This window comes from Mustela nigripes, chromosome 1, assembly GCF_022355385.1.
Source record: "Mustela nigripes isolate SB6536 chromosome 1, MUSNIG.SB6536, whole genome shotgun sequence".
Classification (NCBI taxonomy): Eukaryota; Metazoa; Chordata; class Mammalia; order Carnivora; family Mustelidae; genus Mustela; species Mustela nigripes.
The window spans coordinates 47,602,010-47,629,842 of NC_081557.1; the positions used below are offsets into that span (position 1 = coordinate 47,602,010).

General features: G+C 48.3%; 2 protein-coding genes across 6 annotated transcripts in view; both read right to left on the reverse strand.

The window, feature by feature from the left end:
* RRM1 (ribonucleotide reductase catalytic subunit M1) overlaps positions 1–2,016 on the reverse strand; it is a 37,039-nt gene extending 35,023 nt beyond the window's left edge. Inside the window, exon 1 of one of the 2 annotated variants that reach the window (XM_059409666.1) lies at positions 1,510–2,016. In XM_059409666.1, the coding sequence (XP_059265649.1) occupies positions 1,510–1,528 (19 nt within the window). In that variant the 5' untranslated portion in view covers positions 1,529–2,016. The remainder of the gene's footprint in view (positions 1–1,509) is intronic. The other variant, XM_059409677.1, reaches the window with a different exon arrangement.
* An 878-nt stretch (positions 2,017–2,894) lies between these two features.
* Positions 2,895–27,833, reverse strand: part of STIM1 (stromal interaction molecule 1) — a 191,202-nt gene continuing 166,263 nt past the window's right edge. Inside the window, exons 6-14 of one of the 4 annotated variants that reach the window (XM_059409709.1) lie at positions 26,879–27,056; positions 22,346–22,523; positions 13,779–13,946; positions 13,189–13,289; positions 12,675–12,910; positions 11,448–11,540; positions 9,687–9,753; positions 7,071–7,107; positions 4,691–4,823 (exon numbers count right to left, since the gene is read on the reverse strand). In XM_059409709.1, coding sequence (XP_059265692.1) covers positions 4,779–4,823; positions 7,071–7,107; positions 9,687–9,753; positions 11,448–11,540; positions 12,675–12,910; positions 13,189–13,289; positions 13,779–13,946; positions 22,346–22,523; positions 26,879–27,056 — 1,103 coding nt within the window. In that variant the 3' untranslated portion in view covers positions 4,691–4,778. Of the gene's footprint in view, positions 4,824–7,070; positions 7,108–9,686; positions 9,754–11,447; positions 11,541–12,674; positions 12,911–13,188; positions 13,290–13,778; positions 13,947–22,345; positions 22,524–26,878; positions 27,057–27,833 lie in introns of all 4 variants that reach the window. The other 3 variants (XM_059409690.1, XM_059409719.1, XM_059409699.1) reach the window with 3 other exon arrangements.

Sequence of the window (27,833 nt, forward strand, 5' to 3'; positions counted from 1 at the left end):
GACCAATAGAAGTGAACTGTGTATTCTGGTCTTTTGGTCTCATCAGCTAAAATGGAGGACAGGGAAATTCAGAGAATGATGTTCTCAAGATACTAAAAACTGGAAGAAGGGCCATCACTGTCCACTTCTTTTATCTCTTGGCTTTTATTAAACTCCCTGGACAAAACCAAATCAACCACCTGCCTACCCAGAGAATCCATTAAATCCTGTATTTTAAAATAATTTTTCTCATTCACTCTTTGAATTCCTGTTTGTGGCAAATCCGATGCTAAGTGTGGGCATAAAGTCCGCATCTTCGAAATGGATAACCGGCTAGTGGAGGAAACCACCAGTCAGTCAACCAGTAAGTAAGTGCCTACAATTCTGAAATAACTTTATTGTTTTAACAGAGGCAAGCAGATTCAAGTCCAACTTTGTTCCCACCTGCTTACAGTTCTCTGCTAGACACACGTTTTGCTCTTGTTTTTCCAATCTGATTAAACCTTCTGCCAAGGCAGGGGCTGTCTCCTCTTATAATTTCACACTGACAAGCAAAGATCTGGCACAAAGGAGGAACTCGGCAAGTCTAACGGGAAATAATTGCTGGGGAAGAACCCGAGTCCCTGGCTCTTCCCAGTCAGTCCCCATCCTGTCGGAAGTTGTCCTGGCCTTCCTACTCCGATTCGGTATCAGTAGCCCCAGTCCCAAACTTGGCCGCACACCTCCCACAAAGGGCAAATTCCAGGCATGTCTGTGGCTAAGATCTGTTCTTTTTCACCCCACATCCCCACAAAAGAGATCAGGAAACTGAAGAACAAGTCCCTTCTTTCTGGCTCCTCCCACTTCCTAGGACAGGTCACCAGCCCCAGGGTGTTCCAGGACACTCCGACACGTTAGCCTTGGGTTCGAAACCCGGCCGCACCATCGAGGGTGGCCTTGCGTCAGTCACTCCTCTCTGCACTTCAGATTCTTTACCCGAGAAGCGGAGCTAATAAATACTGCCCCGAAAATGCTCGGTGCACACAGTAACTACTCGATAAAGGGGAGGTAGTATTCTTTTTTTTTTTTTTAAGATTTTGTTTATTTATTTGACAGACAGATTACATGTAGGCAGAGAGGCAGGCAGAGAGAGAGAGAGAGAGAGAGAGAGAGAGAGGCTAAGCAGAGAGCTTGATGCGGGGCTCGAGCCCAGGACCCTGGGATCATGACCTGAGCCGAAGGCAGAGGCTTAACCCACTGAGCCACCCAGGCGCCCCGGGAGGTAGTATTCTTTTGAAAGGCGGCAGGATGACAAAGCAGAGGGGGCTCATGCTGAAGACCAGCGGGGGGCGAATGTCGGGGGGGGGGGGGACGGGGGGGACAGACTGACGCAAGCCAGAGGCCCAGCGGGCTTGACAGGGCGGGAAGCCGCGGCGGGCCGGGCGGGAAGCGGTAGAGGTGGGCGGGCGTGGCCAATTCCAAGGGCGGCAGCAGCCCACGACCCCTTTACCTGCTTCCCAGTAACCTGCTGCCCCCTCCCCAGCGTCTCACCTCGCTTGATCACATGCATCGCGGCTAGCGGCTGAGGCGCTGAAGGATTCGAGACGGGGCTGCAATTCAGAGGCGCCGGCGGGATCGAGAAGGTGGTAGAGTGCGAAAGGTCGGGTTCCTGGGGGGCGCTCAGGTGCAAGGTCTGGATTTCGGAGCCAGAGAACACTTTCCTCCACGGAGCGGAGGCGCGACAATCCGAATCCCCTTCCCGCTCCCGCCACCCGAGACGCAAAATCGGCGCGACGGAGCTCGAATGACGCTTACTCGACGCTGCCAGCGTCCCGGCTCGTGGGCAGGGCCAGCGCAGCCCCAAACGGGCCTCGCCCGATAGCCGCCATGTTGACTACGGGCAGGACCTTGGAAACTGCGCCTTTTCCATGGCCACATTGGGTATGGGCAAGCCCGGCGAGAAGGCGGTTGGTTCTCCTGCCGCCATGTTGATTGTGGGCAAAGCCAACTCTGGGCCGGAACCCCGCGCTGCGCGCACAGCCCGCCAAGCCTGGGCCCGCCCCTCTCCTTGGCGCGCCCCGGCCTTAGTCAAGATGGTTCAGGTATTTTTGAAATAAAAACCCAACCATTCAAAACCCTTTCTTGCCTTGAGGACTGTTAGAATATAATAACCCGACTGCTATCCGATGTGAGCTGCAGCCTGTGATCCATAGCTGGAGGCAGCCGGGAGCCCCACGCTCCTATATCGGAGGAAATCTGGCACTCAGTCCTTGGAAGAAAGTCCTGCGAGCCCGTGTTTGATTTTATCCTGATGGGAGTGGGAGCTCTGGAAGAGTTTTGAGCAGACCAAGGCAGAGCCGTGGCCCATTTGCTTTTATAATTCTCCAGTGGGTGGTGGTAGAAACAGTGGAGGTAGAATGGACAGTGCTTGGTGATTGAATGAGGGGAGTGAGAATAGGTAAGAGACGTTAATACACAAGAGTGATGTAGAAGCTTGTGATCTGGACGACACAAACTGACTATCATGAAAGCTCATGTGCCATCCCTTTATAAGATCTTTCCATCGGTTCCTCACTACCCACCAAGCTCCCTGTGAAGTAATTCTAAAAGTCATAGGTGATAGGCAAAGCCATAGGATAGATAGGGTAAGGATGGCCCAGAGATGGGGTTGTCAGATTTGGCAAACAAAAATAATGTGTTCCAAATGTTGCAGGGACATGATTACACTAAAAAAGTTTTTATCAGAAATTCAAGTTTAACCAGGCAGGCATCCTGTATTTCAACTGGGACATCTGGTATTTCAACTGGCAGCCCTCTCTGGAGACCTTTTGGGTATGTGTATGAGAGTTTCAGTTTTCCCTGTCCAAGGGGAAACAGTCCCTTCATCCTGTCTCCAATGCCACGAAGAACACAATGAGAGTCAAAGCCAGCAGAGGTTAAAATCTCCTACATGCTTTATTGGACTTCAAAGAGTCTTATGAAATAACACAGAAAAACCATGTGAGGGTGTCCAGGGGGTACAAGGCAGTCTGCAGCCTAGCACCCTCCTAAGACCAGCCCCAGGTGCCTGCACCCCAGGCCCAAAATAGGATCCCAGAGTAAAGGCATGGGAAGGAGTGGGGCAAAAGGAAAATACCTTTACAGCCATAGCAAAAACAGGTAAGGGAGAGAGTTGCCTAGAGGGTGGGAAGGGTGTGGGGGAAGAGGTCACACAGCTGTCTTCAGCTACACTATCTTCCTCAGCCACCCCCTTCCCTAAACCAGCTGTGTCCTTTTTGAGCCTCTGGCCCAAGCTATGCCATAACATGAAAATGGGGTCTGACAAGGGGAGTATGTGGTGCAGGCACTTGGGAAATTCAGGAGATTTTCTTTTTTCAATTTAAAAATGATTTTTTGGTTCAAATGCAACAATATCCTGCCCAATAGCTCCAGCGCCCCCTTAGAGCCCTGTATCATGACTGAGGCTCCCATGGCCAGGGGAGCCATTTGTCCTGAGCTCCAGGAGTACTGATGCTTAGAGAGCTTTTGGGCAGCACCTCTTATAGTCAAACCCTCCTGCAGTGTGGGAGAGCAGGGCTAAGAAAGAGGCAGGTGTAGGTGAGAGAAGAGAGAAAAGGTGATGGCCCTGTGGCCCACACATCTGGCTTCTACTCATCCCCCAACTAAGAGAGGAGTCTCTCCCAACCTACCCCCTAGCCTAGCCTCTCTTCAAAGTTCTCTAGTAGCTTGTTCTCTAGGAATGTGTTCCACTCCCCCACAAACCCCTAGAGGCTCAAGCGAGCTCCAGGCCAAGTTTCCTTCTGGCCCACCACACTCCCAAAGAACAGACCTCAAATATTGGGCCCTAGGCCCCAGTCTGAGGCAAACAGAACCATCGCGGGTGGGGTGGAACATGTCTGAGGCACAGATGTCGGAAGTTACTCCTCCTATCTTCCCCCCCAGGCTGCCAGGGGAAGTTGGGGAGTGGTGGGAGGGAGGAGCCTGAAAGCAGGAAACAGAGAAACAAGAAACCAAACTTCAAAACTGGGACAGCAGAGACAGAAGCTGGACCCCAGAGGTGGAGGTGAGGGCTGAGGGGACAGCAACTAAGACATGCACTTAAGTAGAGAGGGAGTGGCAGCAGCAGCCCATGGTTGGGAGAAAGGCAGGGCAGGCAGGCCATGGTGGTCAGTTAATAAATAATATTGAAGGACCCAAGGATGAGGGGGGCAGGTATGTACAGTGGCCAGGCCCCTGGGCCAGCCCCTCCCGTGCCCCGCTCTAGGGGCCAGGTATCTTGGAAGGGGAGGAAGGGGGGCAGAAGACCAGGGAAGGACACATTGTCCCGCCACTGCCACTCTCATCCTGCCTACTTCTTAAGAGGCTTCTTAAAGATTTTGAGGGGAAACTTCTTCCGGCCTGGGCTGGCATCTGTCTCCTCGCCAATGGAGCCATTATCCTCCTCAGCCACAGCCTTCTTGCCAGCTAGATGGGGAATGCGTGTATTTCGGCTAGCCTGCAGGGCTCGGCTGTCCCCAACTGGAGATGGCGTGTCTGGGTCTGGGGAGCTGGAGCTGTGAGAACGGGAAGAATCCAAAGGTGGAGAGCCACCAGGTGGGGCTGAGGGGCTCAGCTCCATCAGGCTGTGGGCCTTGTCCAGCCCATGGTTCAGCGCCAGGAGTGCCTTCTTGGCCAGGGCAGGACTGTCAGGCAGTTTCTCCGCCAAAGACCCGGGGTGGACCCCCTCAATCAGCCGGTGGCTGCCATTGGAAGTCATGGCACCGAGGGCCTCATCTGCAGCACGGACCATTGGAGGCGGCTTGGGGGCCACACGCTGGCGGTCACTCATGTGGAGGGAGGACTCCGAATCGGAAAGGGTCAAATCCCTGCAAGACAGGGCAGAGAGGAAGAAAGAGATACATACAGGAGAGGCGGGTGGAAGAAAGGTGAAGAAGAGAGAGGAACAGCATGAGAAGGAGGGGTGGGAAATGGGTATAGAAATAGGGGGAGGAGCGAAAAAAGAGGATGAACAGGCAGGGAGGCAAGAGAGAAGGATGAAAAACAGAAGGAAGTTGAGTATGCCACAAGTACAGGAATAGGGAATGGGGACAGGTTGGGGAAGAAAGAGAGAGAGAGGAGGGTAAAATCAGGGAGAAAGAAAGGCAAAAGGAGAAACAGAAAGAAATAAGAAGGGCCAAGAGGATTAAAGAAAGAAAGAAAAGGAAAAGTGATAGAGAAAGAAGAGAAAAACAAGAAGCAAAACCAAAAGTCATTACACCATCATCTGTCTGGCAAAGGGCTTTCTAATCACGGGACCCCACCCTGCTGAGTGGCCAGGTCCTAAACTGGTGCAACCATACGCTTGAATCCACCCCCTCAACAAAATCTCTGCCTTCCCATAGCAGGCCGGATTCCTTAGAACTCAACCCTAAACCAACACAGAACCCACACATTACCCTGAATCACCATTCCCCACGCCTTCCTCCCTGAATGACTCCTGTCACGCCCCAGGACACATCCAGACTGGGCCAGGCAGCAAGGAACAGGGCGCATGCAGTAAGTGGGCCTGACCCAGGCTGGGGAGGAGAAGGTTAGAACAGCCTTGCAAATAATCCCTTATGCACCCCCAAAAGGCCAGGCAGCAGGCCAGGCAGCAGTCCCTCACAGGACTCAGGAAAGTGTTTCAGAGTTCAAACCAAAGTCTGCTGGCAGTTGGAAAGGGGGGTCTTTTTCGGAGCTCTGTGAAAGGGAGAGTGTAGGCAGGTGCAGAAAGACAGGACAGGACGCTGGTCTCTAAGGTGGCAGTGGTTCCGAAGAGCTGCCACTAGAAGTCATAATTTCCATCTCTGCTTGAGGCTTGTCGTGTGACCTAGGACAAGTCATCTAACCTTGCTTGGTCCTCAATTTTGGCCAAATGAAGAAATTACCAATTCAATTATCTTGCAAGGCTGTTTGGAGGATCTGATATGTTGGCAAATCACTTGGAAATGTAGACAGTTTGGGGGAAGGAAGATGATGAGGTCAGTCAAGCTGGAAGACCCATACGTGGGCCAATCTTAAGAGACTTCTTTGCAAGGCTGAATCATGGGGACGTAGCACTGCACACTGGACATGCGCACACAGAGGTTAGTCCAGAAAGCTGAGGCCCTCTAAGGGGCTGGCTATTCCTAAGAAGGCCCATGAACCAATTCCAGATGCCTCCTCTCCTGCCTCTACAGACAAAAGGGTAAATACAGGGGTCCCCTGCCAGTCTCTAAACTCTCCCTCTACTTTCCCAGAGGAGAACCCATAGTAGGGGCAGAGGAGAAGGCTAAGGGAAACACTTAAACACCCAAGTCAGGAAGCAAAGGGGAAAAATCAGGAGTGGGAGGGGAGAGCACCATAGGACCTGGAAAGGAGGAGGCTGTGGGTCAAAAATTCGGGTGGGCACCAGGGCCCAAAAATAAGCAAAAGCAGAAGGTTGACTCATAGCTCCTGAGGTTTATTTCTCTGTAGGAAGCAATTAACTGGGTAGCTACCCTGTGGGCCAGTATCTTCCTCGAGACAAGGAGCAGCAGAGAATAATGCCAGCTCCCGCTCCATCCTACAGCTATTGTTTCAACCACATCCTCTACTGTTTACTCATGTTCGGTTGCATATTTGGTTTCGTATATCTGATACGGTCCTCACTTCTGTCTAAACATGCCCTCATTTCCCTAAGTTCCAAGATGATCCACTCCATACCCTGCCTTTTCCACATACATATGGACCACAGAGCAAGGCGCTGAGACAGTTCTGGGGAGCAACCGCACTGGGAAAAGGGGCCCTCTATCCTGATGAGGTGAGGCTCCCAGGGGCTTACTTTTCTAATGCCAAGGGAGAGCGGTCAGTGGGTTGGGGCCTTCCCAGCCTCACTCCTCTTACCCCAACGCCCCATTTAGCCATGATTCCCATCCCTCTGTGCCTTGTCATCAGTTAAAATCTGAGACTTTCCAAAGCCAGAAAAGAGCCTGAGGAAGCTCCAGCAGATGCAGGAGGTCAAAGGCCTGCTGAGGCAAGCTCACTTTCCCTCCCTGAATCTTTGAGACACTCAGGTCAGGGGTGTCCCTCCCCACAGGCTGGGCTGCCTTGGGCTTCCATACCAAGCTACTAACCTTACTAGAGAGCCTGTTTGTCTTTAGAGATGGTCCTCTGGTGCATGGTGCAAAAGAAAATTAAGTAGTGAACAGGCCAGGTGGGTGCAGGTACCTCCCCGCCCTCCCTCCCCACTGCCCTCAGCTTCGGCCTTTGGAGCATGGGATTCACAGCATCCCCTAGTACCCTGAACCCCAATCCAGTCTTCTCCACCTCTACGGGGAGGGGCAGTCTCCCTGCCTAAGCTTCTGGATGGCAATGAGGATGAGAATGAAAATGAGCCACTGTGCTGGGTGAAAGTGCTAGCAAAGGCAGCCACTTTGTGAGAGACAAAGGAACAGCCCTCATGGATAACTATCCAGAAGTAGCAGAGCAAGAGGAACTGGCATCCAGAGTGAAGCACGACCAGAAATCCACAAATCCACGGCAGTCAGCAGGCTGCAACCCCAAGGCCAGGGCTAGGCCAGGCCACGACTTCCAAGAAGAAAGGTCCCTCTAGAGGAGAGGGACTTTCTAAAGCTCCCCTAAGCTTGTTCCAAGGAAGGTCAAGGCTTTCTCATCTCTGATCCTAGCTTATTAGGATCTCTCATCTCTGACCCTAGGTATTAGTGGGGAATGGCCCAGCCCCTGCTAGACCAGGCTATGGGAGAAAGCCTCTCATCAGTTCTTCCAGAGTTCGCTTACTGAGACCTCTGGGAAGCACGGAAATACCCAAAGAGTGTTCCAAGACTGGAAAGTCAAGTTCTACACTGTGTTCTGTTCCTAATGAGCTGTGGGACGAGGGGAAAATTACTTGACCCTTCAGAACATTTAAAGTGGGGGCACCTGGGTGGCTCAGTTGGTTAAGTGACTGCCTTTGTCTCAGGTCAAGATCCTGGAGTCCTGGGGCGCCTGGGTGGCTCAGTGGGTTAAAGCCTCTGCCTTGGGCTCAGGTCATGATCCCAGGGTCCTGGGATCAAGCCCTGCATTGGACTCTCTGCTCAGTGGGGAGCCTGCTTCCTCCTCTCTCTCTCTGCCTGCCTCTCTGCCTACTTGTGATCTATCTGTCAAATAAATAAATAAAAATCTTTGTGCCAAAAAAAAGATCCTGGAGTCCCAGGATCGAGTCCCAAATTGGGCTCCTTGCTCAGTGGGGAGCCTGCTTCTCCCTTTGACCACCACCCCCACCTTGTGCTTTCTCTTTCAAATAAATAAACAAAATCTTTAAAAAAAAAAAAAAAAAGGTAACTTGAAGTGAGTACTTTAAGCTCATCCCACCGATAAACTTTTCTTGCTCAAAACCCTGAACCTGTTCCCCCTCTTCAGTTCCCTAATTCCGTGAAGGGTCCCAAATCCATTCAGTCACCCAAGCCAGAAACCTGAGTGTCCTCCTAGGTTCCTCCCTCTCCTCCACCCCTCCCAGACACCTGCCAAATTAATCCTCTTCTTTCCACCCCTAGACCTCACTACCCCCCTTACTGGTCTACCCCAGTGACTCTGCAGTTTCTGTACTCTCCCCTTCTCTTCTTCATACAGGCCCCTATCTCCAAAATGTAAATCTGATTCTCTTCCTTTTAGAAATCCTTTTGCAGTCCTCCATCTCTTAAAGGGTAATGGCCCAAACCGCACCCCTCAGAGCCCTTCCTCCTCCTAGCCTCATCTGCCACCCCTTCCAACCAACACACATCCAAGGTCCTAACCACAAATACATCCTATTCTCCTGTTCCTCCATGCCTCTGTGTGTCAGGCTTCCTCTGCCTAGACTACACTTTCTTCCTCTCCTGCACACCGGGTGTTGTCGCAAATGTCATCTCTTCCATGAAACATTCCACCCTTTGCACACTGCTAGTCACTCCCTCCTCAACACCCCCGTAGCACTTCTCAAATTGTTCCCTAATTATCTGTGTACCTCTCCTGGATGGCTGGGATTGTATCTTATCACATATGAACCCCATGCCCCACAGAGCCTGGCCCAGAACGGGTATTCATAAATGTTCCATCAAAGGAGCAAAGGAAGCAAGGCCTCCATTGAAACAGCGGTTGTGAAGGTGCATAGTTTAGGCCCAAGTGTGAGAGGACCATGAGGGAGGGGCGCTGTCCTCATTTTTAGGGTCAGCAAACCCCACACAGAGAAGAGCACAAAGTTGTGGGAAGTGAGGCTGACATTAAGAAGGAGCCCCGGGGCTGGGAGAGGACAGGATGAGGAGAAGATGCCCCACAGCACACTCCCCCCCGTCCCCCAACAGCTGAGCAAGCAGCAGCCAGCAGGCAGAGGCCAAGGTAAAGGCAGCAGAAAGGGAAGGAAGGCAGGAAAGAAAGAGAAGAGAGACAGCCAATACCCCAAGCTCTCTGAGTGCCCAGGCATCACAGCGCTGCTGTCAGAAGGGGGTGGGTCAGGGTGGGGCTCCATCTGGAGGAAATAGGAAGTGCTGTGATGGTAATAAACAGGGTGGACATGGACGGTGGTGATGGAGGTGGTGGAGGAGGTGGTGGTGGTGGTGGTGGTGGTGGCAGAGGAGCAGGAAGAAGAAGCAGAGGCAGATGGAGAGCTGGTCCCGTGGCCTTCAGAACTGAAAGACTGTCCAGATGAAAGGCTGCGCATTCGCCGCAGAGAGACCCGGCTTGTCAAGAAGTGGCCAGCCTCGCCCTCTACCAACCTCTGAGATCCCAGGCCATGCTGCGGCTCTGTCAGGCGCTGCCGGACACTGCACTGCAGGGTGGGAGCTGCAAAGAGAGGAAGGAAGGGGTGAGGAAGGGCCAGCCTCCTTTGGGCTGGCAGGCAAGCAGGTTTGCCCCTAGTGAGATGCTTGCTGCGGGCCATTCTGGGCCCTCGGTGCCCATCTGGAGAATGGGGCACCGCCTCCCAAAGACCTCCCACCAGGGGTCCTGAAAGGAAGGGGAGATTAACGATGAGGTGCCCAGGGCAGTTTTAGTGGCAGCTACAATGGAGGGAGAACGAGGGTCACCATGACTAGAAAGGAGAGGCAGGGGGTGAGTGGGAGGACACAGGCAGGACAGGTTGGGACAGGGGTGTGGGGCAAGGTCCGGGAGAGCACTAAGAACCAGCCTTTCTAGAAAGCCAACCTCAGGAAATAGTTCTCAATGCGGACAAGGTTTATACATAAACACGCTCATCACATATGAATTAATAAGTGTATGAAAGTACACATAAAGTTGAACAAGGGGAAAAGGATGGTATATCTGATTGCTGACAAACTATTAAAAATGCTGCTTAAGATTTGAAAAACATACAAAAATACCTATTAAAGTGCTCAGGGGAAACCAAAGGATACAAAATTAGACACAAAAGAAACATCTCAAACTATGAAACACAAAAGACTAGAGTCTGAAATGGGGCCTTTCTACCTGTAGCCATGACTCTGTGCAACTTACTTCCCGATTTTAGGTCCTGATTTATAAAACCCTGCAGTGTTGTTGTGAGGCTTCAAGAGAGCGCATTTAAAGTACCTGGCACAGTTCATGGCGCTCAATAAATAGCAGTGGTCATTATTAGCGCGACCACATAAAAATCATTTAAAATTCCACAGACTTCAGAAGACTGTGAGAGAAGATACTCAAATAGGGTGGGGCTATAGGTGCCCTTTTTTTATGCTCATATTTACACTTTACACTTTCCAAATTTCTTCTAATAAGCATGCAGGCAACAAAGAGCCAGCTCTTGGAGCAACGCTACCAATCAGGCTCTTGGCAGATGACGGCCACCATGCCCAGTGAACGGGATATGTGGACACTGGGTAACTTGGGAAAGTACTAGAGCATCCCCCTTGGGCTCACTTCCAGCTCCAGCTGAAAGCAGAGTTTCTACCTTTGTTTTTTCCTCCTTTACCCTGAGAGATGGGCCACCCTGACTTCTCCCTAAAGATGGGAGAAAGAGCCAGGTGACAAGCGTGCCAGGAGCCACAGAGAGGCCACAGGGGAGAGAACACGATTCCATGGTGATGGACGGCTGGGAAGACAAGGCTTCTACAGCTGGTGGCTTTGAAGGCATGAAAGGGAGGCAGAAGAGGAGGACGCAGCATGGAATGAGAAGAGGCAAAGGGGGAAGAGAGGAAAAGAGAGAAATGTGAAAAGGAGAAAAGAGGAGAAGGATCTTTCCTTCTCTCTTTCCATCCCAGCCCAGCTGGAAGAAGGGCCACCAGGACTTCTGTCTAGCTAAGCTGAAAAGAGAAGGCTTCCATCACCATGTGTGCTCTCCCTCTGGTCCTCTGGTCCTCAGCTGAGCAGGCTGATCCTTCTCACCCCCCGAACCTCTCCCAGCAGTTAGTAGGGGCAGTGCTGAGGGAATACAGGGAGCAGGCAGGGGAGTGAGGCAGGCAGGGGAAGGGGCTCAGAGGGTAGGTGTATTGGTTTAGTCCCAAAAGTCGGAAAAACAAAGGCCCCAAAGGGGCTCCTCAAACCCGGGTATTTCCAGAGGGACTGATCATCCGAGCCACCAGATGTTGAGCAGAGAGAGCGGTCACTGAACCTACGCCCCATCAGCCAGGCAGCATCTAGGGTCCAACAGCCAGGCCAAAAGGAGAAGAGAATCTAATTTACAGAGGGCTTCAGCCCACCCTTCAGTGGGATCAGGGGAGGGCCAGGGGCAAGGGGTGGATGGCTCAGAGCTAATGAAGTTCCCTCCCACTCCATGGAACAGCGTTTAGGATCAAGACCAGCCTGCAAGTGATTCCAGCCTTGCTGGGTCTTTGATTAAAGCCCTGATAGGGTATCACATCGCTGTAACAACACAGTCTGGCCACAGGCAACCTATTGCTGAACAAATTTACAAACAAATCCTGTCTGGAGCTGGAATCCAGCCTGATGAAAGAATCTGGCTTTCTGAAACTGAGCCCCTAAGCCAGCCCCTCATGGTATATGGGCCCAGGACCACAGCTTTTCCTTAAAATCGCCCCTGGTCCAAAGAAAATTTCAAATGGGCCACTCAGAGGTCAGCCCCTCATTTGCAGAAGTTTTCCCACACAGAGTTGTCTCTTTGACTTTGCTCTACTCAGCTTTCACCACTGGAGGGGAGAAGAGGGGAGGGAAGGCCCAGGAAAGGGTGCAGAGGTCCAAGAACTCAGGTGGAAAGCCAGACATGCTTGTGCAGGAGATCCCTCCGGACAAGAACGTCTTTCTGGCTTAGAGGATTTAGGGCTATGTCTCTTTAAGGGAGGACTGCTTCATGGGGCCTCACACAAAAAGGCAGAGAGATAAAAGATATCATCCCACTCATCCCCTTTAGCAATTAAGAATAAAGAATATAAAAATGAAAACACAAAAACACTTGGAAGGCAAAAATAAATACCATTTTTGTATTATGAAACACCAAAGGAAATTGTTTTTATGAGGGCACATGGGGACGAGAGAGGAGGATAAAGGGATTTGGAAAACACAGAGTGAAGGAGACACACTGAACACATGGCCCCTAAGGGGCAGACAGAACATACAGTGAGGGAACCCCACCAAGAGCACCACTATGGAGAGCCAGCCAATGGGAGCTGGGCGTCGGAACCATGGCCCGGCACTGACCACTGACTGTGCACCCTCGGTGTCTGCCCCAGAAGCTGTTTCAGCCCTATGGCCAACAGTTCTCAGCCCCTGCCTCAGAGGCCCCTTCCCTACCCCACAGCCAGGAGGTCACCTACACTGCATGGACAAGGGTGACACAATCTCCTCATCCATGTCATCCACGTCGTCCGTCATGATGAAGTGGGCGGGGTTGGGGCGCGAGCTGCCCATCCAGCTGGGGTCTATGTTGAGAGCAGCCACCAGGGAGTGGATGCCGGGGTTGTTGACAATCTGGAAGCCACAGAGGATCTCAATCTGCTGCCAGCGGTGCAGGCGCTCCCGCAGTGCTGCTGTCACCTCGCTCAGAGCTTGCCTGGAGCATGGGGAGACAAGTGAAGCCATGGGCACCTGGGAGCCCCAGCAGGAATGAGTCCTCTCAGAGGAGCAAGCGGGGTGGGGGTGGGGGTGCAGGTCAGAACCACAGTTAAGTCAGACACAGAAGGGCAAGGTAGGAGCCAGGTAAAGGCTGGGGCGGGAGACCAGCACTGCCCCTGGACCAGAGAAGAAGTACAACTTGGGTGGGGACTTTGCCCTCCCCCAGCTCAGAGGCTGGGTGGATGTCACCAGAGCCAGGCAGCAGGTGCTACTCACTTGGCAGTCAGAATTTTGTGATCCACATCATCCAGAGAAGAGCTGTGGGCCACGTGGAAGGTGCCGAAGAGTGTGTTTCTCTTCTTTTTTATCTTCTCAGCCTGCAAAGATGAGGTCCTCAGCTTAAACAGAGCAGGGATTAGAGACTGGAAATGAGACGTCCCTTTCTGTGGTGGGGTTCCCCTCCTCCTAGCACAGCTTGGGCTGCGCGAAATAAAGGAAGAGAAGAAGGAAAAGGAAGGCAAGGGAAGGACAAAGAGTGAGGAAGGAAGAATATGGAGACAATGAGAGAAGCAGGAAGACCCCTGACCCCCGAAGTGCTCTGGCCCATGGCAGGCCGGGGCTGTCAGAGCCTTCCCTCTACCTGCTCCACCAGCTTCCTCTTTCCAGAAGGCAGGTGGGAGCACACCCATACCCTCATTCCCTCCTCCAGAAACTTGAGGACATCATCAGGAACTATATATCAGGAAAAGAAAAAGAACCCAGCACCAGGATACGTCCTGGTCCCACAGGCGGGATGGAGAGAGGAGGAAGGGCAGGGAAAGTGAGCAGGCCAGGAGCGGAGAGGACAGCAGGAGGGCGCATCTCACCCCCTCCTTGGCCACCAGCAGTTGCTTCTCGGCGTTTTGCTTCTTGATGTTATAGTACTGCACCTCCACCTCGTGGGTCAGCTGCAGCCACTTCTGAAGGGCCTCTGGAGCATACCATGAGCTGTGTGATTCCAGTTCCTTCTCAGCTTTCCTCAGGGCCTCCCGGACCTGTGCAGCCAAGAGGTGCGACCCATTTACTGATGCCAAGACCCCCTCCAGTCTTCTGTCTGATACCACTGAGTTCAGAGTTCTCACCTGCTAGCTCATGGGAGCTTTCAAACCTCTCAAGAGGCTTGTATTTTATACACTACAAGGACACAAGCTCAGGGGACAGTCACCTACTTAAGGTCACCAGATCTCAAATTGAGATTTTTCTGTTGCCCTGCCTAGAGCGCTGTTTGCCCACACAATGAGCTGTCCCTCCCGGGGCACAGCCAAACTCAACAATCCTCCCTGCTCTCTTGAGGCACAGGTCAGTTTAGTGAATCATCTTCTTTCTGGGAGTTGGGGGTCTGTGTTTAGACCTCATGACAACACAATGTGGCAGAAAAAGCACTCGACTGGGAATCTGGTTCTGGTCCCTGGTCTGTCACTCAACTGGTCCTGCAGATCTCAATTCTGTGTGAGGAAGGATTTTTTTTCCTTGAAAATCCAAACCATAAGTGAAGGGTGATCTCAGGAGGAGGTATGCAAACCGCTCAGGTCAGAGAGACCTTAAAAATGATTGCTACTCCCCGGGCACCTGGGTGGCTCAGTGGGTTAAAGCCTCTGCCTTCGGCTCAGGTCAGAACCCCAGGATCCTGGGATCGAACCCTGAATCTGGCTCTCTTCTCAGCAGGGAGTCTGCTTCTCCCTCTCTCTCTGTCTGCCTCTCTGCCTACTTGTGATCTCTGTCAAATAAATAAATAAAATCTTTAAAAAAAAAAAAAGATTGCTACTCTGGAAGGGGGTTGGCCTGAATGCTCTCCAAGTCTCCTGTAGCCCAGAGGCTTGGTCTATGAGTCTCCCATTGAGCAGGGCTGGTAGGCTTTGAAGGGCACCCTCTACAAAGTGAGTAGACAACAATCACACTTACTTTTAACATGGATGTTGCCAAAGGAGGCCTAGACGTGAAAGAACCAATGTGTAAGCAGAAATCTCACTGACTTCTCAAGCAAGGAGCAGACAACGAAGCAGACGGTCACAAAGCACTGAACCCGGAAGGTCGGAGATTACAAAGACATTATCTACACTGGATTCCTTGCTATCTTCCCCAGGCTATAGTATACACTGAACTTTAGCTGGTCAGAATCCCAGAGAAAAGGGATTGAGAACAGGCTTATTATGCCCAGCTTCAGCCAATGGAGCAAGTACCCCAAGGCAGGCATGAGGTTCTCTCCATGGCCTACAATAGACTGGGAGGCCTCAGCTAAAGAAAACACCTTTATTCCTTAGACAGCAAATGAGAAGACCAATCTTCACAGGGGTTTTGTTCCTTGAAAAAGAAACTATATACAACCTACTCCTGGCTTTGTAGATTTAAAATGAAGAACAGATGGGTGCCTGGGTGGCTCAGGTCATGATCCCGGAGACCTGGGATCGAGTCCCGCATTGGGCTCCCAGCTCCACAGAGAGTCTGCTTCTCCCTCTGACCTTCTCCTCGCTCATGCTCTCTCTCACTGCTTCTCTCTCTCTAATAAATAAATAAAATTTAAAAAAATAAAATAAAATGAAGAACAGATACCTCAGAGTCTAATACACCAAGTCTGAAAATGTGTGATCCAGTTCCACCTTGAAAGGAGTGAAAGGAATGGGAAAAGCTAAGGGGAGAACAGGAAGAGAAGAGGAAAAAGAGCAAATAGACGGAAGTGCGACAGTCAGGAAAGGCTGGCCTAACAGGCTCAAAACTATTTATGAGAGAAATACAAAACAGGGAAATGGAAATGGGGGTGGGGAAGTTAGGAGACAGAGATAGACACATCTTGCCACACACAAGGAATAAATGCCCAAAGGAGAGAAGAGCTATGGCAAGTCAGAGTATTCTTTTGTTCTGTGGCTGTGGCTCTCAACCTGTCACACACCAGGATCATGTGGAGAATTTTAAAAATACTGAACTCTGGACCCACACCCGGATTTCACTGATCTGGGGGTGCTGGTCTGAGTATCAAAAATTTCAAATGCTCTCACAGTGTTCTAATATGCAGCACAGCTAATAACCACTGGCCATGTGCTTTACAGGGTCACACGGGGCTCCCACTTCCCTATAGGATGCAGTAGGTCATGACAGAAGAACAATTCTGATCCAACGCAAAATCTGGGGAAAGCTAAATTACAAAAATTATGAAATTTTCGAATGACAAATTATTATAATTATGAAAATTTTTCAAAGACATCAAAGGGCTACAGAAGCAATAAGACTAGGTCTATGGTTCTCAAAGTAGGACCCAGTGATCTTTGAACACATCCTTTCAGAGCATCTGTAAGACCAAACTATTTTTATAATAATACTAAGACATTATTTACCTACCTTTTTCTCTCCCTTTCTCTCATAATGACTATGGATTTCTCCAGAGGTTACATGAGTAATATCAAAACAGACTGACCAGAGATACTAATGTAAGAATCCAATAGTCCATTAAGCCACACAGTAAAAACAGTTGCAAAATTGTAAAGAAAAAAAATTCTTAATTTTTTATTTTGAAAAATGCAGTAATTTTTCAAAAATGTTATTTGTGTTGATTTATAAGGAGTTTAATATATTTATTTTAAATGAAATAGTATTTTTTAAAATATTTTATTTATTTATTTGACAGAGAGAGGAGACACAGTCAGAGAGGGAACACAAGCCGGCATAGTGGAAGAGGGAGAAGCAGGCTTCCTGCAGAGCAGGGAGCCCAATGTGGGACTCAATCCCAGGACCCTGGGATTATGACCTGAGCCAAAGGCAAACGCTTAACAACTGAGCCACCCGGGCATTCCAGAATTAGGTTTTTTTTTTTTTTTAAGATTATTTGTAATCTCTACACCCAACATGGAACTCAAACTCATGACCTTGAGATCAAGAGCTGCAAGCTCTTCTGACTGAGTCAGCCAGGCACTCCCAAATTAGTAAATATTTTTTTTAATTTTCTCAGTTCTAACTAGGTAAATAGCAACATATTTCCCCTTTAAAAATGTTTTAAAATAATTTTTAAGAGTAAAAGGGTCCTGAGGCCAAAAAGTTTGAGAACCACTGGACTAAATGAACTAAAAATCCAGAGAGGGAGAAAAAGCCTTTCTAAGGCAAGTTCACAACTGTCAGCCATTTTCTTCCTTGGAGGCTTTTGATAGTTCTGGGTGAGAGCTGATAACTGGGCTTGGCCCAGGCAGTGGGACTCCACCAGAGCCCAGAAAAACCAGCCTAGCTTTTGTTGGTAGTATGGTACTGATATGACAGATTGGAAATGGAGATATCCCAAACATACATACCATCTTCTTCAATGAACATTTACTGAGCTCTGAGGCTGTGCAGAAGAACACATAGCTAGGCCAAAGGACAGACTAAAATCTCCCATAATTTCAAAATACTTGGGAAACAAAATATTGCAGGAAGGAAGGGACCTGCCTCAAACACTTCAAAATAGTGAAGCTGTGATGAGCAGGAGGCCGATGGGATAAATTAAAATCCTCCCAGTGACAGACATGAATCTCTCATGGGTTCAGGAGAAAGAAATCCACCAGCTCTCAAGAAAAAGGAAGGGACACGGCTGAGAAACTGGGACAAATGAGTGCTAGACCAAGTCCTACTAAAACTACAAGCCAGTTCCAACATGGCTCAATTTCAGATTGGCCTGAGGTGATGAGATGTTCACACTATGTACCTAACAGAGGAAAGGGGGTGGGAGGTGTCCCTATTTGATGGAGGACAAAATCATCTGGGGTCTCTGTTATTGTTTTATACACACTGTCCAGCATTTAATGAAAATAAATTGCTAGACATGAGAAGAGGCAGGAAAATATAACCAATAATTAAGAGGAAAAGTAGGCAGTTTCATAAGTGATCTAAATGTGAGAGTTACCACAAAAGGACTTTAAAATAACTATGAAATCTTCAAGAAAATATAGAAAAGATGGACGCAATAGTTGAAAAGACAGAAATTCTGGGCAGGAAACTGAAATCTACAAGAGAGAAAATTGAGCATTCTAGATCTGAAAACTACAGTATCTGGGAGTAGGATCCCACTGAATGATGGGTTAAACACCACAAGGTTCAAGCAGAATACAGGATTGGGGAATCAAAGATAAATCAATAGAAAATAACCAAACCAAAGCACAGAGACAGAGAGAGAGAGAGAGAGAAGACACAACTAAGTAAGCATAAGAGACAAGTGGAGTCCAATGAAAAGGTCTCGCATGAAGACTGGATCCCCAGAAGGAGAGGAGGAAATGGAACAGAAGCACTAGGCAAACGCCAAAGAGGAGGTGCACCCGGCGGCTGTCGGGCAAAATACTCGGTATGTGTCCATAAGGGCGAACTGATAATCATGTTTAAGTGTCTTACACCCGTACAGCTTACATCCAAAAATAATATTTTGGGCTGCTTATTATGGACAACGGTGCTTTACGATCTTTAACTTTGATTATAAATGTGTCTATTACCCTTTTAGTTTCTTCAACTTTTGCTTTAGATATATTTTAACTATATTGTTAGATGTATGCAAATTGAGTGTTGTTATATGTTACTGTTGGATTCACATATTTATGATTTTTGTCTCCAGTAATACTTCCTGCCCTAAAGCCTGCTTTGTCTGATACTAATATAGCTACTCCTGATTTAGTTTCTTCTGTGTTTGTATCATGTATCTTTGCTCATCCTTTTACTTTGAACCATTTTGTATCCTTCAAGTGTATTTCTTATCAACAGCACATACCTGGGTTTTGTATTTTTATCCATTCTGACAACTCTTTGCCTTCTGATTGTATTGTTTAGTCGGTTTACCTAAAACAAGTCTCAACACATTTGAAATAATTGAAAACATATAGTATGTGTTCTCTGACCACAGCAAAATCAAATTAGAAATCAATGAGAAAGAACTAGAAAAGTTCCCAAGTGTGTGAAAATTAGGCCACATATTTATTCTAAATAACCATGGACTCCCCCTAAAAAATTGCAATAAAAATTAGAAAATCTTTTAAACTGAATGATGATGAAAATATGAAATACCAGAACTCAGCAGCAGCTAAGGCAGTGCTGAGCTGGAAATTTACAGCTCTAAATGCCTATGTTGGAAAATATTAAAGGTTTAAAATCAATAACCTAATCTTCCACCTCAAAAAGCTAGGGCAAAAAGAAAGCTAAAATATAAGAGGTACCGAGCTGGCTCAGTTGGTGGAACAGGCAACTCTTGATCTCAAGGGTCATAAGTTTGAGTTCCATGTTGGGCATAAAGATTGCTTAAAAATAAAATCTTTAAAAAAAAAAAAAAAAGCCTAGAAAAATAAGCAGGTTAAAAAAATTTTTCAAAGTGTAAGATATCTACACTGAAAACTACATAACATCTGACAGAAATTTTAAAACACCTAAGTAGGGGCACCTGGGTGGCTCAGTGGGTTAAGTGTCTGCCTTTGACTTGCGTCACGGTCCCACAGTCCTGGGATCGAGCCCCGAATTGGGCTCCCTGCTCAGCTCTCTCTCTGCTCCTCGCCTAGCTTGTCTCTCTCTCTAGCTTTCTCTCTTTCTCTCACTCTCAAATAAATAAGTAAATAACCTAAATAGGTGACAGGACAAACAATGCTCATGGATTAGAAAACTTGTTTGGTTAAAATGTCAATTTTCGGGGTGCCTGGGTGGCTCAGCCATTAAGCGTCTGCCTTTGGTTCAGGTCATGATGCCAGGGTCCTGGGATGGAGCCCTGCTTTAAGCCCCGCATCCGGCTCTCTGCTTGGCGGGAAGCCTGCTTCTCCCTCTCCCATTCCCTCTGCTTATGTTCCCTCTCTCACTGTGTCTCTCTCTGTCAAATAAATAAGTAAATAAATCTCTAAAAAAATAAAAAATTAAATGTCAATTTTTTCCAGCATTTATCTATAGATTCAAAGCAAAAACTATAAAAACCCCAGCAAGGCTTTTGGGGGGAAGAAGGGAAAAGCAGTAGAGTGACAAGCTAATTATGGAAATGCAAAAAACCTAGAAGAGCCAAGGCCACCTTGAAGAATAAAGCTGGAGAACTTACTAGCAATATCAAGCTTTAGTAGAAGATAATGTGGTAGAGAGACCGACAAATGGATGACATAATAAAGTATCTACCTGAAAAAAAAACAGGTAGATACAGACATAGATCTATGACAGACATAGATCACAAATAGGCAGAGAGAGAGATTGGAGGAAGCAGACTCCCCACTGAGCAGAGAGCCCTACGCGGGGCTCCATCCCAGGACACTTCATGTCTTCCTACTTCATGTCATACACAAAAACTAATTCAAAATAAACTACAAACCTAAATGTGAAAAGTAAAACAATAATATTTCCAGTAGAAAATTTGGAAAAATATCGTGGGGATGGGCAAAATTTCTTAAACAGGCTACAAAAAGTACCAATTGTTTAAAAAAAAGATTGATTAAATTGGACTTCATTAAAATCAAGACCTGTTCATTAAAAGACAATATTAAGAGAGCAAACAAACTACAGGCTGGGAAAATATTTGCAATACATATATACAGGCAACAAGACTTGCATTCAGAAAATATAAAGAACTCTTACAAATCCATTAAGAAGAAGAAGACAGACCAAAAAAAAAAAAAAAAAAGAAGGAGAAGAAGACAGCACAAAAGAGATTCCCAAACAAAATGGTCAATAAATTTAGGAAAACGTGTTTCTTATTATTAGTCATTAAGGAAAATGAATATTAAAGTCACAATGAAATATCACTACATCCCTACCAGAATATGTAAAATTGGGGCACCTGGGTGGCTCAGTTGGTTACGTGACTGCCTTCGGCTCAGGTCATGAGCCCAGAGTCCTGGGATCGAGCCCTGCATCGGGCTCTCTGCTCAGCAGGGAGCCTGCTTCCCCCCTCTCTCTCTGCCTGCCTCTCTCTGCCTACTTGTGATCTCTCTGTCAAATAAATAAATTAAATTAAATTTAAAAATCTTTTACGGGGTTTCTGGGTGGCTCAGTGGGTTAAAGCCTCTGCCTTCAGCTCAGGTCATGATCCCAGAGTGTCCTGGGATGGAGCCCCGCGTAGGGCTCTCTGCTCAGTGGGGAGTCTGCTTCCTCCAATCTCTCTCTCTGCCTATTTGTGATCTATGTCTGTCAAATAAATAAATAAAAATCTTTAAAAAAATAAATAAAAGTGACCCCTTTAAAAAAATTTAAAAATCTTTTTTAAAAATGTGTAAAATTAAAAAGCCTAAAACTAACAAGGTTTTTAGGTTGTGGCTCAACTAGAATTCTCACACTTTGCTGGTGCTAGTACGAACTAGTCCAACCATTTTTCAAAAACTGGCTGTTTCTAATAAAGCTAAATATATAAATTCCCTATTATATCCAACAGAAGTAAGTGTTTATGCTCATCAAGAGACGTGTGCAAGGAAGTTCATAGCAGTGTCATTCAGAAAAGGAGAGAATAAAAAAGAACTGCAAACAACCCAAACGTCTACCAAAAGGAGAATGGATAAATAATTTAGAATATTCTCGTGCCACGAATTATTACTTGGCAATACAAATAAACTGACTACCACTACATGCAGTAACATGGACGACTCTCACAGACATAATGCTGAGTGAAAGAAACCAAGCATGAAGAAAAATACTATATAATGCCATTTATATGAAGTTCAAAATCGTGTAAAACAAATCTGGTTTAGAGATTATAACTGCAGTTACCATCTAATGGAATACTGATGGGGGAGGTTGGGGGAAGCAAAAGTGAAACTTCTGGGGTGCTTAAAATATATTGGGGGAGCACCTGGGTGGCTCAGTCAGTTAAGCATCTGCCTTCAGCTCAGGTCATGATCCTGGGTCCTGCTCAGTGGGGAGTCTGCTTCTCTCTCTCCCTCTGCCCCTCCCTCCATAGCTCCAGTTCCCCCCAAATTAATAAAATCTTAAAAAAAAAAAGGTATTCTGTGTCTTGACCTGGATGGCAGTTATACAGGTACATGCTCATGTAAAAGCTTGAAAAAAATAACTGTTAACATCTATTATCCCCGGGGCACTTGGGTGGCTCAGTTGTTAAGGGTCTACCTTCAGTTCAGGTCATGGTCCCAGGGTCCTGGGATCAAGTTCCACATGGAGCCCCACATTGAGCCCTACTTGGGGCTCCCTTGCTCAGCAGGGAGCCTGCCTCTCCTCCTTCCTCTGCCTGCTTCCCCTCTCTCCTTGTCAAATAAATAAATAAAATAAAATAAAATACACCTGTTATCCCCTATTCTTTGACTATTTCTTTTGCAACTTTTCCACTACTCCTATTGGTACAACTCTAGCAACTCTTGAAGGTATCGTTTAAGCCAGATTGCAAAGTCCTCCCTCATGAAACATTCCAGCCAGGCTTCTGGCCCCTGCACATTTCCCCCCTTCATCCCCAAGACGCCCAGGAATTTGTACAATCTCCTACCTGCTCCAGCTCCTCCTCAGCATATTTTTGGCGGCTCCGCTCATTCTCGGTACCCTCCCTCAGCTCCTTCAGCCGCTGGGCTTCCTGCTTGGCAAGGTTGATCTCATCACGCAGCTTCTTCTCCAGATGGACCTTCTCCACCTCCACTGTGCGGTGCTCCTCTTGGGCCTTGTGCAGCCTGGGGGCGATGCGGGGAGCTGGAGAAGGCCAGGCAAGGGTGCCAGCCAATATGCCACGTGTCGGGGCATCAAAGAGGAAAATGAGGGCTCTGGCACTGAGAATGTATTCTCCTTATTTTGTTGACTGGCTGTGAGTTAGCTCAGGGTCAAAAGGAAACATAGTGGCAACCACGTCTCTTATGTTGGCCATCATTTTGCTGCCGGTAATCAAGCTAGGTTCCTGGATATGTGAATCCCTCCTCCGAGGTGCCTCACATACTAAGATCCCAACAACTGCTAGTTTACAGGGTACTTCATGTGTCCTCCCTTCAGATAATTAAATATTGTACCATTAGCAGCTTTGACAGGTCCGGATTTAAGACTTAGAAATGGAAAGTAATTGCAGGTAGAACTGAGACTAGAATTCCAATCTGTATGACTCCAAATCCCATAGTTATTCCCCTTATCCTGGGGCTGTCTGGAAGATTCAGCAAATGTAGAATACCCTGCAAGCTAGGCCAAAGATCCAGAGAAGGCGCAATGGCTGAGATATGACTGGGGTGGTGGCAGTGGGGATATTTAGGGAAGACAAGAAAGGAATGAGGAATTGAGCAGCAACTCTTGGAGTCCTAAGTACCTGTTCCCAGAGGCAGAGAAAAATGAAAGTCATGCGAAAGGGGCTGGGCAGCGCTTGGGAGATCCCCTGCTGCCCCCAGGCCTGAGTTTCCTTTCTGACTATCTTCCATGGTGGTAAGATCTCAAGGACTGAGTTATCATGAAAATACACCTTTGTACCCACCCACACAGTCCCTCTGCTCACTGACAAAACCACCCAGCCTCCTTCCTCCCTTCCTTCCTTCCTCTACATATCTACGTTAATCCACCCATTCACTCATCCATTCCTTCAGCAAGCACTTCCAAGCATCTACTGAATGCCAAGCCCTGAACTAAGTCTCAGATCCATGGAGATGAATAAGAAAACTGCCCCTGTCACTGGGGAGCTCAGGATCTAGCCCAATATAGACAAGTAAACAGGTAAGTATACACAGTGTGACAAGTTCTATGAGAGAGAGACATACAAGATGTTGGATGAGCCCAAAGGATGGAGTGATCAACTCTCGCTGAGAAGAGTCAGGGAAGGTGAGGCCTGGGCTAGACCCAGGAGAAAGAGAAAGAGTTTGCTAATCCCTCTGGAAGAAAGCAAGGACTTGGCCACAGTTGGGTCTTCCTACCTTAGTGAGAAATACCAAGTGACAGGAGACCAGGGCAGGAGAGGAAAAGATGATGAAGAAGACAGGGATCTATGGCTTAGACATGAGGTACAGCTGGATAAGTTACAGAACAAAAGGAGCCCTCAGAAAAAAGCACTAACCTCTGAGTTAATCAAGCAGGTGAAACGGAAGAAGCAGAGACAGAACAGAAGTTCTGAAGACAGAACTCAACCTCTAACAACTGCCAAGTCCAGACCTGTCAGTGGCTGGAGCCACAAATGAGGTCGTGGGACGGGAAGGGAGGGACAAAGGGAAAGTTCCAGGCGGCAAGCTTCCCACAGACAAACTGCAGTCTTCTGCCTACTCCGTCCCTGGAGAGCAAGGGAGGGTGGGTCTCCTCAAGGTACACACCAGGTGGCGCTACAGGCACAGCTGAAAGCAAACCCGAGGCGCCATTTCCAGCCCCCTCTGCTTCCCCTTGCTGAATACCCTCCTCTACCGTATTCTTCAACCCAACTGCCTGGAATCACACCATTAGGGATTCAGTTCTTCACCAAAGAGCAGCCTCTTCAGGAAAACCTATGATCTGTCAGTCTTGTCCAGCTGAAAGGAGCTCCTCTAAAGTAGAATAAAAAAACCAAACCCCCTTTTATAGTCCTAACAAGAAGATCGTTAAGTACCAGTGGGCACAGAAATGAGCAAATACACGCACAGTCAAGACTCCACAGAATCCGGGGCGCCTGAATGGCTCAGTGGGTTAAAGCCTCTGCCTTCGGCTCTGGTCATGATCCCAGGGTCCTGGGATGCAGCTCCACATCCTGCTCTCTGCTCAGCAGGGAGCCTGCTTCCTCCTCTCTCTCTGCCTGTCTCTCTGCCTACTTGTGATCTCTGTCTGTTAAATAAATAAATTAAAAATCTTAAAAAAAAAAAAAAAAAAAGACTCCACAGAAGCCTGAGCATCCTGAAGGCTGCAATCAGTCAGCCTTACAAGTAAGAGATTGAGGCAGCCTGGCTGCAGCTGTGGGACTATGGCAAGTCCATTCCTTGCACCAGGCCTGTTTCTTCATTTCTAAATGGGAATCAAAATCCCTGCATCAAAGAATTATCTCGAAACCCCATGAAATCCTACCTGGAATGCACATGTGGCATTACATTTATTCCCCCAAAGTATCAGGAACTCTGTTAAAAAAAAAAAAAAAAAAAAAAAAAAAAGCTCAGTGGTATCTGGCAGCACAGGGCCAATAGAGGAAGGAGGGACAAGGAGGCATGTGGGCTCTGGACACTGTCAGAGGAATATGTGCGTGTGCCTGTCTCTGGGTGTGCGCATGCATTCGGTCCTCCAAGTGCCACAGTGGTCATTAAGCTCTGGAGGCCTTGGGGAGTAGGGAGGGTTGAGAGCTTAGCTTTATCCCCAAACTTGGAATGTCTCCTGCCTGGATTCTTTGCCTTTGGAATGAAAACAGTACATGCTTTTCAGACAAACGAAGAATGCCCAGACAGCAGCATTTAGCCCCCAAGTTGGCAAAGGGCCCAGGACCAAGGGGCTCAGAAAAGTAGCCAGAAATCAGCTCAGAGATAAAACTCCACTTGCCCCTTAGAAACTCAACCCATGGAAATGAATCTGATAGGGCCACCTTTACTGAGACAGCACCTGTGGCTGTCTAAACTCTTGGCTCATTACTTCCTGCTATGTGACCCTAAGCAAAGCACTCATCCTCTCTGAGCCCTCATCTCTTCAACTTTAAACTAGGGATGATAAAAGTACCTATCTAACATAGTTGTGGTGATTAAAAGATAATGCATTTAAGCAGCTAATAATCTCTAGTTCATAAGAAATCCTTTCCCTGCCCTCCAAAGAAGAGTATCATTTTAAAGTGACAGAAAAGAGCCAGATGTCATTTCCTTTTACATGGATTCCTCAAAGACTTCCACTGGAATCCCTGAGCTGCCAGAATAATTTTCTAAAAAACAGTCCTGAAGTAGGTCCCTCCTCTTCTCAAAAACAAAGCTGGGTGCCTGGGTGGCTCAGCCAGTTAAGCGGCCGCCTCCAGGTCATGATATCAGGGTGGTGGGATGGAGCCCAGCATCAAGCTCCCTGCTCAGCGGGGAGCCTGCTTCTCCCTCTCCCTCTGCCACTGCCCCCTGCTCGCTCTCCTCTCTCCCTCTCTCAAATGAATAATTTTTTTTAAAAAAACAACAACAAAACAAAGCACAACACCAAATACATGCATTAACACTCTACTGCCTTTTGCATCTTACTAAAACTTCTCCATGTGAGTCTTAAGGTGCCAGGGATCTGGCCTCACTCTATATATGTTCAACCTTAACTACCAGGACTGCCCCCCGCCCCCCACCCAAAAATCCACTCATCTTTCAAGGTCGCCTTCTGGCGTCCATATCCACTCATCTCCTGCCTCTGTGCCCTTCCTGTTCTTAGAGTCCTCATGCCATCAGTGGGCACAAGTCACTGCACTAAGAGTGTACTCACTGCTCCTTCGTATGTGTGTGAGCTTTGTTGCCCCAGGAGCAGTGAATTCCTTACAATTCCCAGCACAGACCTGGTTCCTAGACATCAGAAAGTACTTTGACTGACTGACTGACTGCCACCTCTGTTCACAGCTGGATCTCCTACAATAATAGTCTTTAAGCCATGTTTTGTTTAAACAGAATCCGACTGTCAGAGCTAGAAGGCCATTAGTGTTTTCCTGATCCAACCCCTTCTTAGTACAGATGAGGAACTAAGTCCCAGAAGAGGAAGGGGATTTACCCAAAGTCACATAACAACTTAGGAGATTTAGATTCCGTACAAGAAAGAACTACAAGTATTAGGAAGACAGATTTGTGAGCTTTGGGGAACAGTGAGGAACAGTTAATTATGGGAAGGATAACAGTTCAAATGCAGGAAGAAGGATAGAGTGGGCAAGCCATCCAACCAGGGAGGCTCAAGGTCTCTGACAGAAATAAGCTCCTGCCCTCAGGAGGAATATTTGCCTACACAACAGCAATGGCAGGACCCTACCCTCCCAAAGCAGTTCTGGAAGTAGGCACAGCCTCGGCAGCCACGGCAGCATATCTCGGGGCGAGACGGCCCACAGCCCAGGTGGAAACAAAAGGCTCCCAAGAGCTGGCGGCACCACGGCTGTGGGGAAGGGGAAGGGCCTTACCTTTCCTGAAGGTCGTGCAGACTCTGCTCAGCTCGGTGTAACCCCTCCAGATCCTTCATCATCTTCTTCATGTGCTCCTTTGAGTAACGGTTCTGGATATAGGCGAACCAGCAGCCGCCCACACCAATAACGATGGACACCACCAGCATGAAGTCCTTGAGGTGATTATGGCGGGTCACTGCCGAAGAGGAAGCCGTGGTGAGACAGGATGCCCCCCGCACACTCAGCCTTGCACACCCCACTGCATCCCGTCCTGCACGAGGCCTTCCCACTGCAGAGAGTTAGTTTCTCTTCTTGGACACACACTTGCCACACACCAGTATCGCGTGTGGAAGTACAGTTCTTTGGAAAAGATGAGAGGCCCGAGGGCAGGACAGGAAGCTTACTAAACATACTGGCCTAAAAATGAGTGCCTTCTCAGGACATCCCAGCTGCCCCCAGCCTACGAGGAGCCCACGTGCCCACATGCAGGGGCTTCTGTCTGACGAGTAAGCGATGCTAGAGCGCTAGAGTAGGGGGGACAGGACGGTCGGTATAAAGAGTATAAAGCCAGATGACGAGAGCTTGAGGCCTGGCTGTGGAACTGAAGTTCCTGCAGAAGCCGGGCCCCCTGGACAGCTCACCTCTTCTAGGCATAAGACACAGAGCCCAGATCAGGTAGAGGTCTGCAAGGTCCATCTGTGGAAGAGCATTTCTAGGCTGTGGCTTGACCCAGAGACCAGGTAGGACAGGAGGAACATCGAGAGGCTGGAATGTGTAAGACACTGCAGGTGCCAGGAATAGAGGGACAGAGCCACCTCTGGAGAATGCCCAGTGGCAATGTGGCAAAGCGCTGGTGGCTGGGGTTCAGAGCAAGACTGAAAAGCTGAACAAGGAACAATACCAGAAGATAAGTACAAAAGATATGTCCTGAGAACTGAGCCAAGCAGAAGAGGGCCACTGCTGGAGCCTGCCA